At 37.5% G+C, this 16,492-nt stretch overlaps 1 protein-coding gene across 1 annotated transcript in view; it reads right to left on the bottom strand.

Moving 5' to 3' along the window:
- Nucleotides 1–10,800: 10,800 nt before the first annotated feature.
- ZNF385D (zinc finger protein 385D) overlaps nucleotides 10,801–16,492 on the bottom strand; it is a gene marked incomplete at its 3' end in the record, with an annotated part of 375,501 nt that continues 369,809 nt past the window's right edge. The window contains exons 8-9 of the mRNA XM_083376165.1: nucleotides 13,191–13,292; nucleotides 10,801–11,034 (exon numbers count right to left, since the gene is read on the bottom strand). Of these exons, the coding sequence (XP_083232291.1) occupies nucleotides 10,801–11,034; nucleotides 13,191–13,292 (336 nt within the window). The remainder of the gene's footprint in view (nucleotides 11,035–13,190; nucleotides 13,293–16,492) is intronic.

Here is a 16,492-nt window from a genome sequence, read left to right as displayed (position 1 = left end):
GTAAGATCCATGAATCAAGGCAAGCTCGATGTGGTCAAACAAGAGATGACAAGACTGAATATCAACATCTTAGGAATCAGTGAACTAAAATGGACATGAATGGGTGAATTTAATTCAGATGACCATCAGGGATACTACTGCAGGCAAGAATCCCTCAGAAGAAATGGAGTAGCCTTCACAGTCAATAAAAGAGTAGGAAAAGCAATAATGGGATACAATCCCCAAAATGACAGAATGATCTCAGTTCGAATCCAAGGCAAATCATTCAATATCACAGTAGTTCAGGTATATGGCCCAATCGCCAATGCTAAAGAGGATGAAATTGACAGGTTCTCTGAAGCCCTAAAGCACCTTATAGAACTAACACCAAACAATGATGTCTTTATCATCATGGGGGATTGGAATGCTAAAGTAGGAAGCCAAAAGATAACAGGCAGGTTTGGCCTTGGAGTACAAAATGAAGCAGGGCACAGGCTGACAGAATTTTGTCAAGAGAATACGATGGTCATAGCAAACACTCTTTTTTCAACAACTCAAGAGACGGCTCTACACATGGACATCACCAGACAGTCAACACAGAAATCAGATTGAATATGTGCTCTGCAGCCAAAGATGGAGAAGCTCTATACAGTCAGTAAAAACAAGACCAGGAGTTGACCGTGACTCAGACCATGAGCTTCTTGTTGCAAAATTTAGGGTTAAACTGAGGAAAGTAGGGAAAGACACTAGACCACTCAGATATGAACTAAATCATATCCCTGATGAATATACAGTAGAGGTGACAAATAGATTTAAGGAGTTAGATCTGATAGACAGAGTGCCTGAAGAACTATGGACGGAGGTTCACAACATTGTACAAGAGGTAGCAACTAAAACTATCCCAAAGAAAAAGAAATGCAAGAAAGCAAAATGGCTGTCTGAGGAAGCTTTGCAAATAGCTGAGGAAAGAAGGGAAGTGAAAGGCAAGGGAGAAAAAGAAAGATACACCCAATTGAGTGCAGAATTCCAGAGAATAGCTAGAAGAGATAAGAATGCCTTCTTAAATGAACATTGCAAAGAAATAGAAGAAAACAATAGAATAGGGAGGACCAGAGATCTCTTCAAGAAAATTGGAGAAATGAAGGGAATGTTTCATGCAAAAATGGGCATGATAAAGGACCAAAATGGCAGGGACCTAACAGAGGCAGAAGAGATTAAGAAGAGGTGTAAAAATTACACAGAAGAACTGTACAAGAATGAGCTTAACATCCCTGATAACCACAATGAGGTGGTCACTGACCTTGAGCCAAACAACCTAGAATGTGAAGTGAAGTGGGCCTTAGAAAAGCTGAGCAACAACAAAGCTAGTGGAGGTGACAGTATTCCAGCTGAGCTATTCAAAATCTTAAAAGACAATGCAATAAAAGTGCTACACTCAATTTGCCAGCAAATTTGGAAAACTCAACAGTGGCCACAGGATTGGAAAAGATCAGTTTACATTCCAATTCCAAAGAAAGGCAGTGCCAAAGAATGTTTAAACTATTGCACCATTGCACTCATTTCTCATGCTAGTAAAGCTATGCTTAAAATCCTACAAGCTAGACTCCAGCAGTCTGTGGATTGAGAACTACCAGAAGTACAGTCAGGATTTCGAAGAGGCAGAGGAACTAGAGATCAAATTGCCAACATACGCTGGATCATGGAGAAAGCTAGGGAGTTCCGGAAAAAATCTACTTCTGCTTCATTGACTATACTAAAGCATTTGATTGTGTGGATCACAACAAACTGTGGCAAGTTCTTAAAAGAGATAGGAGTACCATCTTATTTGTCTCTTGAGAAACCTATATGCAAGTCAAGAAGCAACAATAAGAACTGGACATGGAAGCACTGATTGGTTCAAAACTGGGAAAGGAGTCCGGCAAGACTGTATACTGTCGCCCTGCCTATTTAACCTATATGCAGAGCACATCATGAGAAAGGCAGGGCTAGATGAATCAAAAGTTGGAATTAAGATTGCCAGAAGAAATATCAACAACCTAAGATATGCAGATGATACCGCTCTAATGGCAGAAAGTGAAGAGGAACTAAAGAGCCTCTTGTTGCGGGTGAAGAAGGAGAGTGCAAAAGTTGGGTTGAAACTTAACAGTAAGAAAACCAAGATCATGGCATCCGGCCCTCTCAATTCCTGGCAAATAGATGGGGAAGAAATGGAGGTAGTGACAGATTTTATTTTTCTGGGCTCCAAGATCACTGCAGATTGTGAGTGCAGCCAAGAAATTAAAAGATGCTTGCTCCTGAGGAGGAAAGCCATGGCAAATCTAGGCAGCACACTAAAAAGCAGAGACATCACCCTGTCAACAAAAGTGCATATAGTCAAGGCTATGGTCTTCCCAGTTGCAATGTATGGAAGTAAAAGTTGGACCATAAGAAAGGTTGAGCGCCAAAGAATTTAACCCTTTGAACTATGTGCTGGAGAAGACTCCTGCAAGTCGCTTGGACTGCAAGGCAATCAAACCGGTCACTCCTAGAGGAGATCAACCCTGACTGCTCTTTAGAAGGCCAGATCCTGAAGCTAAAACTCAAATACTTTGGCCACCTAATGAGAAGGAAGGACTCACTGAAGAAGAGCCTAATGCTGGGAAAGACTGAGGGTAAGAGAAGAAGGGGACGACAGAGAATGAGGTGGCTGGATGGAGTCACTGAAGCAGTAGGCGTGAGCTTAAGTGGACTCCAGAAGATGGTAGAGGACAGGAAAGCCTGGAGGAATGTTGTCCATGGGGTCGCGATATGTTGGACATGACTTTGCAGCTAACATCTGGAATTATAGTATATAGATAAATGCTACAACCAAAATACTCTCACCTCTATGCATTTTCTGGTATTAGATTTTCAAAATCATATACCGTGCTATATATGACTTTCAGGGAGATAATTTATGGTATATTTAAATTTAAGTACCATCACACAAATGTATAAGTGAGCCGGTTTCCACCAGATCTTACTCATAGGTTTGGTGTGACTTTTAATCAAGTATTGACATTTTAAATCAATCAAAGTAATACTGTACCACAAGGAGGTCTAGTATATACTAAAAATATAAAATAGACAGGTAATGTATTGATCTGTCTTCTTCAAATGCTGTTTGATTAATCCAGGTAATTTCCAAAACAAGTAGTTCCATTTGTAATTTACTCACCACATTCAAGAAACTAATTGGGCAGTAATTGACTAAATCAAACCTATTTCGTCTCTTATGCGTGGAAATTGTTATAGATCAGCTCCAATCCTTGAAAGACAAAATGTTCTTAATAAAATGAACTCACAAAACAACATTATTTTTCTTTTTCAGCATTTGAGGGGTGGGGAGTAGATCAAGCCTTTTGCTTTCCCATTTTTAAAATAATCCAATGAGATTATGAATTCCAGAAGAGGATACAAGAGCCATCTTAGAAATCTATGGTCTATAGAAACAGGAATGATATTATGGGAAGATATTACCATATTATCTGTTGTTACTTTGTTTTCCAGCTAAATATTCCTTGATACATAGAGCTTGTAATGATGTTAATGTAATGATGTTAATAGTCATCACAGGGTAACCCGCCTATGGTTCTATGAATCTCAGTCACTCAGTGAAGAGGTTGTTAAGTGAAATGCTATATGATTGCTTTACTTAACAACCACAATCCCAGATCTCCCAGTTGTGGTTATTAAGTGATTGTGCAATCATTTAACGGAGTAGAGGAGAGAGGGCCAAACTTGCTGGGTATGGTGAGGTGCAAAGAGAACCCAGGCCTCCCACTACAACTGGCCCTCTCCCATTCCATTGATTGTGAGAATGTTGGTGTTCACTAGCTTCTGGAAGGGTAGAAACAATGGTGTTTGCTAAAATGGTAGCAAACACCAACATCTAAAAGTTTCAGAATGCTGTTGCTTGCTAGCATTTTCAACGGATTTGAGTTCCATTCTTCTAGTGAATGGCAGGGAAAGGAAAATCCTTTGATGCACTGGGGGAATGGAGCTCAATTTCAATGTCTCCTCCACTTGCAACCTTCCCTGCAGGAATTCCCCATTGACTTATTGGGGAAGCCAGCAGAGAAAATTGCAAATGGTGATCACATGATCACAGGATACTTGGCAACCAGTCATAAATGCAAACAGATTGCCAAGTGTGAAATGCAGTCATGTGATGGAAGGAGGAATGCTGGTATGACATTATATGATGCCAAAAGTTTTTTATGGACTGTGAAGCACCATTCTGAAGCTGTTGTGACTGCGATCGTTAAATGACCAATAGTAAGTTGAGGACTACTTGCATATTTTTCTTCAGGGTCTTAAATAGGTGATCCCAGTAACTGCAGATCCTCCATGTTCCTCCTTTGTATTAGAACCTTATGGTTTAATTGTATGCCTATCTGCTTCTGTAAAAATAACTTGTATCTGATCAATCTCTTAAACATAGGAGGATGAAGTTAGAAGCCACACTACCAATGTCCATGCAAGCAACACCCCAAATGAGATGCAGTGTGTATATGTTTTCAATATAAGATCTCCCAGGAGTTATCCCCCTCCCCCATCAGTGACTGGTAATCAAAAAGGAACTGAATGCCACAGCAACAGCATATAATCAAGGTTCACTCAGGCAGAAATTATTATTTTTTAATCCTGTCACTTTGTAGCATTTGTTGAACATCCACTTTTCTTAGTTCTTCTAATTTTACAAAGATTCTGCCTTCTATTAATTTCTTACCCAGATGCTACTGTTGTTTATCTTTTCATTTGTATCCATTAAAAGAACAATATGCCTCAATTTAAGTGGAGAATTCTGCCAAATATACAGAAACAGCTATGCTACTTTAGATTTGGGCTGCCCTATTTTATCCAAGTTCAATATTGGAGCCAATAAGAATCCTAGTGAATGGTCTTCTGTTTGTCCCTAGCAGATAATTAGCATTTTGTACGTGGTAGGTCTGGAAAGCATACAAAAATGTTTCACACATTTTTCACATTTAGGCTTCATCCTTTATTAGGTAGTGAGCAAGAGACATAGAAAGGATTGTTTGTTGCTTACAGAGCTGAGGTCAAGGAAAGAATTTTATAGAAGAGATTCATGTTTGCATATAGCACTGTGATGATAAAAAGAAAAAAATTCAAACAACATAAAAGAGTATAGAGCAGCTGATAAGAAGAGTAGGAATGCCTCCTTATTCAGAGCAAATATCTGTGCCATTCTTACTGTGCCTCCATAAACACCACAGGCCAAAGTATTATATTATTATTTATATTATTATTTTAGCTATATTTTTTAATAAGAAAAGGCATGTTCCAGGGCCTTCTAGGCCTTCTTCCCAGTCATTTCGCTTCTCAGTTTTGCATATTATTTCATGTAAGAAAAATCATTTCTGGGACTATCTACTCACATTATGGCTTTGTTTTCAGAAACTCTTTTTATGGCCACAAACAAAGGCTCTGTGGGTTTACAAAAACTTTAGATATCTTAACCTGGAAAAAAAAAACTTTGACACATATATACACACACCAGCAGTTGTTATCCTTATTGCACCAAAAAAGTTGAAATAAATTATTGGAATGCATTCTAAAATGGTCATAGAGGTGTCATCCCAACAATTTCTATAAAGAAAATATTTCTATAATTACTATATATAACCACCATACACATTAATAGTATCTCCTGTTTCATATTCCTACTGACACTTGGAAAGTATTTAGAGATATATGGTAACTACTTTTGTAGTGAGCATTTCTATACATTAAGATTAAATTCAATTTTAGATTCAGATGAATCTTCAAGGCCATTCCATAATGTGATATCTTCCAAATGACTGCACTTTTAACTAGCTATATTGAAAACTGAAAAATTGAGACAACTAGAAGCTTGGAGAAGGTTGTGCTGTGGTCTTATTTGAATGGTTTAATTTAAGGATAAATATGTGATTATTTGACCTGCAAAAATCTAGACCATGGGTGTCGAACTTGATCATGCCATGTTACAGATCCTGACATATTTTTGCCTTTGTGGAGCCGGAGTGGACGTGGCCTGCACATGACACATCTGGCCCGCAGGCTGCCAATTTGACATGACAAATTGCTTCCAGCTAGGCCACAGGTCTGCAACCCTGCGGCTCCCAGTCCTCTGCCATGTGCAATCCCCCCCAAAAAAAAGTGGGACTAAAAAAGTTCAACCAATCGATTCAAATATGCAGGGTAGGTGCATATCTTGCCTTGGCTCCACTCTTCAGTCAAACCCCGTTCTGCACATGCGCGCATGTATGCGCATGCGCACACAGTTTTTGCGGCTCCCAGTTTTTCCTTTTGTGAGGGAACCGGTTCCGAGTGGCTCTTTCACTGTTTCAGGTTGCTGACCCCTGAGCTAGGCAATCACTAGCTGGAAGCAAAAAGTTAAGAATTTTTGTATCAATTAATTACATTAAGTGGTTTGTAAGAGTTTTACAGTCCAGATCTAGTTACACTAATTACAATCTTCCTCCAAATGTTGAATACCTTCATTTCTCATTGACCCCGGCCAATATAGCGATGAGATATTACGAGAGACACAATTCAACATCTTGAAGCTTACACATTCCCTGTCTCTGTGTGAATTAATGTGATCAAAGGCAGGTATGTGTATTCAAAATTCATAGATTTTTTTTTCTTACAGGTTTATTTCCAAAAATAAAATTTCAATATTATTCCATAGCAATAAATCTGACCACTGACTAATTCAGCAACCTGGAAAATGAATTTTTAAATATAATGTTAAACTTATTATTACAATCTTGAACAACCTTCCTAAAGAAAGAACATAAAAAACACATAATAAACAGACATCCTTGACTTCATATTCTATATGTGGTATAAGACTGATAAACTTAACTTCAAAGCACAAACAGTTGCAAATAACATAAGTGAAATATTTATAAATAAATCGGTTGGAGCTCTCTTGGAAAATAAGAATTTAAGAAATGCATGTCACTTTGAAGTTCGGAGGCACATATTTGGATTGGATACAGAATTTCGGCTATAGAAATCTGCTCATGGAATGATCTGTTCTCTTATCTCCTTCTTTCTCCTACAGCCTTTCAACTTACAAAAATCTGCTCCAGAGGACTGGGAGTTCCTCTATAATAGGGGTGTCAAACTGCTGGCCCATGGGCCGGATGCATCACGTGGAAGCTGCGCCCACCCCAGCTCTGGCAAGGGAACAAAAGTCATGATATGTCATGACACATCACGTGATGTGGCTAGTTTCACATCCCTGCTCTATAACAATGTAAGAGGTGATCTCCATGCTCTACTAAGAATGGAAGAAATCCTTCTACAAATGCTCCTACCACTATTGGGACCACTTTGGCTTTTACTTTCCACATTCACCCCAGTTCCTCATTCAGGCCCTGGTACTTTTCCAGTTTGTCATACTCCTTTTTCTTGATGTTGCTGTCAATTGGCAGTGATATCTATCACCACTGCTGCCTTCTGGTCTTTGTCTACTACCATCTGATTGATTAGCCAGTATCTGCCTCTGTCTGAATCTGGAAATCCCACAGGAACTTAAGTTCTTTTACTTTTCCACCTAGACTTAAAAGAATCCACACACACACACACACACACACACACACACACAGAGAGAGAGATGTGCACATGTGCGCACGCACACACAAACACAGAGACCAACTTTTCTGAAACCACGCTACTAACTAGGGGTATGCAGTTTCAGATTTGGAAAGAAAAATTAAAGCTATATATGTGATATTTGTCAACAATTCTTCAAGCCTTTTCTTAGTATCACATAGCAAACTGCAAATGAAACTAGTATAGTATAATGATATTAGGGAATAAGGTTGGGAGACAGAAAGAAAAGCAGGAGCCTAGGCAGTGTTCCTATTAATAAAATATGAATTGGAAGGATGATGGGTGAGGGTGATGAAAACATCTCAGAAAGGACTCTGTAGTTTTAGAAATATAAAATAACGGAGGATAAAGATCCCTTCAGACTTCCTGCAACCTTACAACAAAGGTAATATTAAGTAGGGTTACTCTTAATTGGTGCTTTTTGTCTGGGCTACTTCAAAGGGTTGGCATGAGGTGTAGTGATTAATAGGCTGCCATTGGCACAGACACCAGTTTAGAAGCCTCAGAGTACCCTTTGTCTCCTAAATCAATATCTGGACTGCAGTGAATGTAATGCAAAACAAGCTTACTCTGCCAAATAAATGGGACAAGTGCTAAGAACAGCAACAACCCAGTGGTTGTGAAAATATAGCTGCATGATCCCAGAAACAGACACAGCTGTTTTAATGAGTAGCAGACTGATTCAAGGAGAGTGTTCCTCCTTAATTATTTTCCTTTTAAAGCTGAAGTGTTGCCTGGCCTAGTGAACTAAATGGGGTGTTTATTTGTGTATGCTAACAATTACAGAAAATAAAAATAACAAGTACTGATACTATACAACACAGGAATGTGGCAAATTTGTGAAGATTGCTTTTATACAGCTAGTATTTCATGAATAATCTTTAAGTTTCCATTCTCCAACTTAAAATGTGGTCTATTTGCTAAAATCTACCTGTGAATATCATAGCTGTAAAACAGAATGGCTGCTTCTGAATGAGCAGCTGACCATTTAATTTCTCCAAGAAAATGTTAGCAGCAATATCAGAGATTCAGAAGAGGTGCATTTCTTTCCCATCCTCTCTGCTACTTCTTGCCAACTGTTTCATAACCCTTTTCTAAAAATGAATGGGTCAATTTAATTATTTTATATAGTTTTCTCTTCATAAATTATTTTGAATTCTAACATATATACAATATAGCTCTATAGATTTCCAATATTTCATGTTTTTAATGCCTCACAGTGAACGTACAGCTATAAGGTTACAATCCCATATCAAAAAGACTTTCCTTTCAGTAGGTCTGTAAGATGACATAAAGGGTAAAAGATTATGATAATAAGACAGATGCAAAGTTTCTGGTTCATGGGTTGCATTTGTCCACATAGTATGGCTTTCTGATAAAATATAACTTAGATTTATATTAGATCCCAGCAGTAGCAATGTACTTTATTATTACCACGACCTCTATATGGCATAAACAAACTTCTTCACAAATCTTTTATGTTCTGTGTTCCTTTTGTTTGTTTGTTCTATAACCAATCCTATATCCTATTCATTGTCTAATCACCATTTTACCACAATCTGCTGAAATATCTAATATCTTCTGTTATCCATCTTAAAGTTGATTTTAGATATATTACTTTTTCCCATAGAATATTTCAAAATATTCTTTTACTTTGGCAAAACTGCAATTCCAGAAAGTGGAGTAGGTGAGACATGGCATTTCAGTGATGTGAAAAGCAACTGCTAGCATTGAGAGTTGGCTCAAGGAAAAGGAAATCTGTGACCTGTTAGGAGCTCAGATCATTATTGGGCTATTTAAGATACCGTAATTGCAGTGTTGATACAGATATCCCTGCCTTAACACTGCCAGGTTACATCATTCGTTATGGACCCTGATTCCTTTACCTCCTGGACTATGGACTAAGATCAATTTCTCCTGCCTGTACTTTGTTTGGTTGATACAGATAACAAAGATACCACATTGGGTCTCCCAATTCTAATCAGGTTGAGCACGCAAGAACATATATCTCTAGTAGAACTTTTTCTTCTGTCCTGAACATTCAGATCCAATTTCTTTAATATTACAAGTACATTTAAAGTACAGGGAAATGTTAAATGTCACTTGTGATGAAGCAAAGAGGCAAGATGGGTAGGCAAACCTTCAGAACGAAATGTCCAGCTAATGGCTTTCAGGATTAGAGTTTCTACTGAAATGGGGATATAACTGATTAAAAAGTCTTGAATTCCAGGGAGAAGCCAATATTGCAATCTTATCCACATCTACTGTAAATAAAATCTCTTGAGTCATGCTCATCTCCTGGCAACTATATAGTTTGGTTTACCAATTTGCTTTACTTGGCAACAAAGCAGACATGCTTGCCATTGCCTTAATTTGTTTGTCTACTCCATTGTACATTCTGTTGTGTTGAATAGGGTTTATCCCAGGGGGAACGTGTGCAATTGACAGCCAAAAATTCCTTTCTAGGCTTACAAATATTGTTGAAACTTGCCAAAGAAGGAAGATGTCAATTATGTCTTCTCAGTTTGTGAACATTGCAGTATTTTATCTATTTTATCTATTTTTATCAGATATCCAGGAAATGCTGACTTGGCAGGAGAATTGGTTAAGTGTACTAGTGTTCCTAGTACTTCTGCTCCTTTTCCCCTTTTATTCTAAGAATTATTTTATGTACATTGAAACCAGTTAATGCCCTTTAGTTGTTCTGTTTAGTTTAGTTCTGTTTAGTTGTTCATAAACGATAAAGTTTCTGTAGGCAAGATCTGTGCCAAAAAGCACAATCAAAATTGCTTCAATACTAGTATGTGTGTGTATGTGTATTTGTATTTGTATACATACACATATTTTTACTATATATGAATATTCATTTTACATACACACAAACACACACACACACACATAATCAATCAATGTTGCAGGATAACTTGTAAGATTCTCATTGGAAGAATATGCAGCCACTTTCCCTTCTTGATTAAGATCTCTATCAATACGTTTGTGTGTGTGTGTGTGTATGTGTGTGTGTGTGTGTGTGTATATATATATATATATATATATATATATATATATATATATATATATATAATCACAATAAATTAACACTGCATAGGTCATTGTCCTCGTTTGCTTTCGTTCTGAAAAATTATTGCAGTACATTTAATTCATTGATGGAGTTCAATATGGAGCAAACAGGACAGGTGTGTGGCTCGTCCGTATAGGTCCAGGGGCGGGTCGAAGAAGTGATGGAGGAAGTGCAGAAGTCTGAAAAAGTGTAGCTGGTGGGGCTGTTCGAAGACTGAAAGGGGAATTTACAGCCACAGCAGCAGCTGCTGCTGCAGCTGCCAGTGGGTTGGGTAGTATCCGTGGAGCTACTGGTTTTGCAGCTTCTTTTGAAAATACAAGTTTGACCTGAAAAAGGAGGGAAAACATAACAAAGAATGTTACTTCTTGGAAATCACAAACACTGAAGATTAATTTTTATGATAAAAATATCTAACATACTTGATTATATTGCAAAAGGAAACATAAATCAAAGCTCTTAAAGGAAAATAAAATATTTTAAAAATGAGTAAGTAAACAAGAGTAACAGAAAAGAGGCCTAATATATATAAGGAATCAGAAACTCAGTATACTCTGATAATTAATATTTACAGATTTTATACTGGACAAAGCATGTTCTAAATTGCTATGAAAAGGTTCTCATTTGAGAGAAGCAAAGAATACGCACTGTTTATTTTCAATTGTCCCAATATATATCTCTCCATTTCCCTATTAACTTTTTTGCAAACAAGCTGCTTTTTAACATCAAAAGTGCAAAAGGCAAGGTCCCATCATGTTCCCAAATAGAACTTTTTATGTGACCAAAGGGAATAATATATGGAATGAGAATTCTATTAGGAGCAAATGAAATTTCAGAAGGGATTGCTTCAATGAAGCTTTCAGTGAAGCCAGTTTAGTCACTAGGCTATAAACCAGGAGATTGTAAATTCTAATCCTGCCTTAGGCATGAAAGCCAGTTGGATGATCTTGGGTCAGTCGCTCCCTCTCAGCCCAACCCACTTCATAGACTTTTTGTTGTGGGTGAAATAGGAAGGAATATTCTATATGTTCATCACCATGAATTATTTACAAAAAATAATAAAGGTTGAATAAAAATTGATAGATAGATAGATAGATAGATAGATAGATGATAGATAGATAGATAGATAGATAGATAGATAGATAGATAGATGATAGATGATGATGATAACTTTATTGTCACTTTGAATGTACACCAATCGGCATACATCAAAATGAAATTTCGTTGCATACAGCTCTCAAAGGGTCACCACCTCCGATATATACTCCTTGTTCGGGGCCCGCTCAAATTTCACATTGTCCATTTTAGTCTCTAGGGAGTGAACGATGGCAAACAGGACAGATGGAAATGGGGCTCCATGTGGATTAGCCCTCAAGTTAGCTTGTATTCTGACAACCTCGCCTTCTTTCCTTTTTCTGATCCTGACTCTTCCACCCTTTCCTTAAAGAGGCCTTGCTTCTTTAGATAGATAGATAGGTATTAATAAGCAATGCACTCCCTTGAAGCAAAGTCATGAAGCAAGCTGGGCCACTTGGCTTCACTTATACAAAGTGGAAAACAATCCTGAGTGATGGACATGGGCTTCACTTGCTTTGTGATATAGATGTGACCTCAGGTGAAACATTAAGATTCATTCCCACTTTCCAAAACACATGGTCCATAGTCCCTTATCCTTTATTAAGTAGTTATAGTTAATAAAATAGAGTTTTTATTCTGACTCCTCCCAATTTGTTTCACCTCTGGCTATTTTTTTTTAGTACACAGTGAATTTGGCCTTCTGCTGAAAAAACAATTGCATACCCTATTCTTATAGTTAACCATGATTACACTGATTTCTTTTTATTTATCTGATTTTTCAATAACATTCTTCAACAGAAATATGAGCAAAATTTCAGTATCATAAAAAGGACTATGCAAAGGAAAGACAGCAGCACACCAAACAAATCAGTTTCCTGGTTGTGAAATCATTTACTTGGAGTAAACACTCTAATTCAGTGGAACATAATTCTGATTAGAACATATGCGTGCTATCATTAGCAGTCTCTTATGTGAGTGGTGAGTTTTCATCCAAATACTATATTCTGGTTATTCAACCACTCCAGCTCTCTCTCTTTATTTTGCATTCTCCATATCAGGGATGGATAAGCTTTGAATACCCCTTGCCCAAATTAATTAGATTGTTGGAGTTTCCAAATGAATGCTTTGAAAAGCTCAACAGTCAGGTGGATATTTTATCTTGAAACATCATTTTCCATTGCCCCTTCCCTCTTTTTTTCTGGTTAGTTTCCTTTTCATAAGAAAAAATATATATAATTTGGGAAAGATGAGGAATGGTTAGCTTATGATGTGGCTTATTTTCAATCAAGAAATGTAAGATTATTCAAGGGTTATCAGTTAACCTAGAGAGATGGAGTCTCCATAATACTATTATAATTGTGGTTCAAATTATATTATCAATAATACTATATGTCCAAAACTTGCTTACCCCAAGTGGGTGTGTTCCTTTTTGGAGTTTGTTATAGGGACTGTATTTGGGTTTTGGAGGTTTCCCAGCAGCTCTGTCTTTGTGCCTTCTACTGCTTATGTGCTGTTTGAAAGCAAAACAGTCTTTATTACTACTTTTCTTCAAATGACAGTATTCACTGAATTCAACACAATAATTTTGGCCAACTTGAAAAAAACATAATTTGTCCTATTTTAAAACCATGCAGAATGATAAATCTTTTTATCTATTTTTTTAACCATAAATAAAAACTGGTTCAAATAAACCAGAAAAATAGATGAATAGATTTTTATCATATATCTATTCATCTATTTTTCTGGTTGATCTGAAATCATAAACACATAGGTTGTGGGCCATATAAAATTAACAAGGTCTGGTTTTGTAAATATCTTAAATGGAAAACTATCTGGGAACTTAGGATCAGCTCATTGTCCCAAAGGTGCTTTTTCTTGTTTTTCTTTGAAGATGTTTTGCTTCACATCCAAGAAGCTTCTTTAGCTCTGAATGGATGGTGGGGAATGGAAGGATTTATATATCTTGCAGACAGCTGGTCATTTGCATTCTTTTAGAGAGTCATTGATGCCACCTGGAGGCTTATCTGTGTCCTCAGGGTGACCTCAATAGTGCAAATGTGTCTGGAACCTTCTTTTTTTTTAAATTCCATTTATATCCCGCCCTTCTCCGGAGACTCAGGGCGGCTTACAAGCTTAGCATTAGCCTTCATTCTATGTATATGCCTGCTTATTAGGGCTTTCACACACACCCCAAGCGGCATTATTACAAAGTCAGCTTAATTGCCCCCAACAATCTGGGTCCTCATTTTACCTACCTCGGAAGGATGGAAGGCTGAGTCAACCTTGAGCCTGGTGGGATGTGAACCTGCACTAATTGCAGGCAGCTGGTGTTACTTAAGGAGGCATTAGCCCACTGCTCCACCAAGGCTCCTAATTGCAGGCTTCTTGACTGCAGGATGTTTTCTGCCTTGTGTCCCTTTACTGTTGAAGACAAGCATAGACTGTTGTGCATGAGTCTGTGTTGTCTGCATCTGAAATTGAAGTGCAAATGGTTTCTGTAGTCTACAATGTTTTCTGGAAATCCATTCATATTCCTTCGAAAGGTGCTCATCCATAAGTGCATAGCTAAATGTCTATGGAGATTCTCAGTCATCCAAGTTATCTCAAAGGTGCTTTTTCAGGAAGCAACTAGAGTTTTGCTTCTCATCCAAGAAGCTTATTCAACTCTGACAGGGTGGTGGGGATTGAAAGGATTTATGGAACAACCATGACCAGGATGACTGAGAATCTCCATAGACATTTAGCTATGCACTTTGGGATGAACACCCTTCAAAGGGTGTAAGAGTATGAATGGATTTCAAAAAAACAGGAACCATTTGTTCTTCAGTTTGAGATGCAGACAACATAGACTCATCCCCAACACCCTGCACCTGTCTTCAACAGTGAAGGGACACAGGGCAGAAAACATCCTGCAGCCAAGAAGGCTCCACATCCACTTGGACTAATCATATGACCTTGATAACACAGATAAGCTTCCAGGTGGCATCAATGACTCTCTAAAACAATGCAAATGACCAGCTGTCTATAAGGAATATAAATCCTTCCGTTACCCACCATCCAGTCAATGCTGAAGAAGCTCTTGGATGAGAAGCAAAACATCTTCAAAGAAAAACAAGAAATTCTAGTTGCCTCCTGAAAAAGCACCTTTGGGACAACCATGACCTGGATGACTGAGAATCTGTATATATGATCAGCTCATTGATAAATAATCTCATTAATCTAATACAGGGACTTCTAACTTAATGACTTCAATTAGAACTGGCAGCTCTATTGCTAAGCAAAGTGGTTGCTAAGTGGGAAATTATATGATTGCTACTGTACTTTGCTTTTTCCCATTCCCCACCCCTTCCCTCACCTTTGGAGTAATCGCCAAAGAGGTGAGGTAGCTGCTTGCCTGCCTGTAACTGAATGACTAACTCATTTCACGTCTGCTTTTGTTTGTCTCCTAAAGATTTTGCCTCAGCTTCCCTGGCTGCCACATCATTGGAATAATTAAAAAGAAGGGAAATAATAAACTAATTTATATTTGCATTTATTAGTGAGGAAGGGATTACAAGAGAGTAAGCAGACACACAATGGGGAATATAATCAAAAGCAATCCATTGGCACTTGTAGCCATGAATAGGTTATGCAACAGTCCAGTATATTTTGTAAACTATTGTACAAGGAATACATCCTGAAGTGGCACAATCTTCAACATCAATAATTGATAGATCAGTAATAAAACAGGCATTTTTAAAAAGATGGGCTTATGTAATGATGTCAGATATCTTACAATAATAACTTTAATGAAAAGTACATTATTTAAGAAGATATAGAATGCTCTTCCTGCAGAACAAATGTTTCATTAAAATGTCCTCTTTTTGTTCAGTTGTTAAAGGCTCGAACCTATTTCCCTTAGATTAGGTGATTTATGCTTCCTATAAGAAACCCTTATGTAACACTTGAACAGTGGGCTATGTACTACAAACTGCCTTGAACTCTTAACTACTGAATTTTATCTATGCAAATAAATAGCACTTGCCTTAAATTGTTCTCTATGGCACTTGCATCTGTAGGACAAACAATTTATCTGTACCACCTCATCCCACAGCGAAATAACCCACCATTTTAGAACAACAAATCCACAAACTGGAATCTATGTCAGTAGCATGATTATAAAGTTCAGACACACAAACAAACATGGGATAGTATCTTCTTCTTTTGCTCTTTTTTAGCTACTATCTTTGCAATCTGGCCATGTGAATGCCATGCCCTGATCTATGGGCAGTGTCTGCCAGTAAGAGGTTACTGCATAAACATGTTTTAAATTGTGTGGTAAGCTGCTTTGGGAAAGCTTACTTTAAAGTGTGTTTCATTGATTTTGAACAAAATAACTACTCTATATACTATTCCCACAGACTAAGTTAGTCTTCCCTCAAGACAATGCTCTCTCAGATTATACACACACACACACACAATGTGATTACAGATATGAGAACATCTATAAAATAACATTGTAAGGTTCATAGGATTTCTAATTTTGAGGGGGAAGAGTATAGCTTACTGGGCCTAATTTGATACTTCTTGTCTAGAGAAGAATCTGTTTATAGAACAATTTATATTCATCAAAATATCAATTTGTCTGCAAAAGACATGGGGCAAGTAAAATAACAGAACACAAGGGTACACTATGTCATTCTAGAATAATTTAAGTTGAAATAATTGCCA

Source organism: Vipera ursinii, assembly GCF_947247035.1.
Source record: "Vipera ursinii genome assembly, chromosome: Z".
NCBI classification, from domain to species: domain Eukaryota; kingdom Metazoa; phylum Chordata; class Lepidosauria; order Squamata; family Viperidae; genus Vipera; species Vipera ursinii.
The sequence above is the reverse complement of the archived record's forward strand: the minus strand, read 5'-3'. Positions and strand labels throughout refer to the sequence as shown.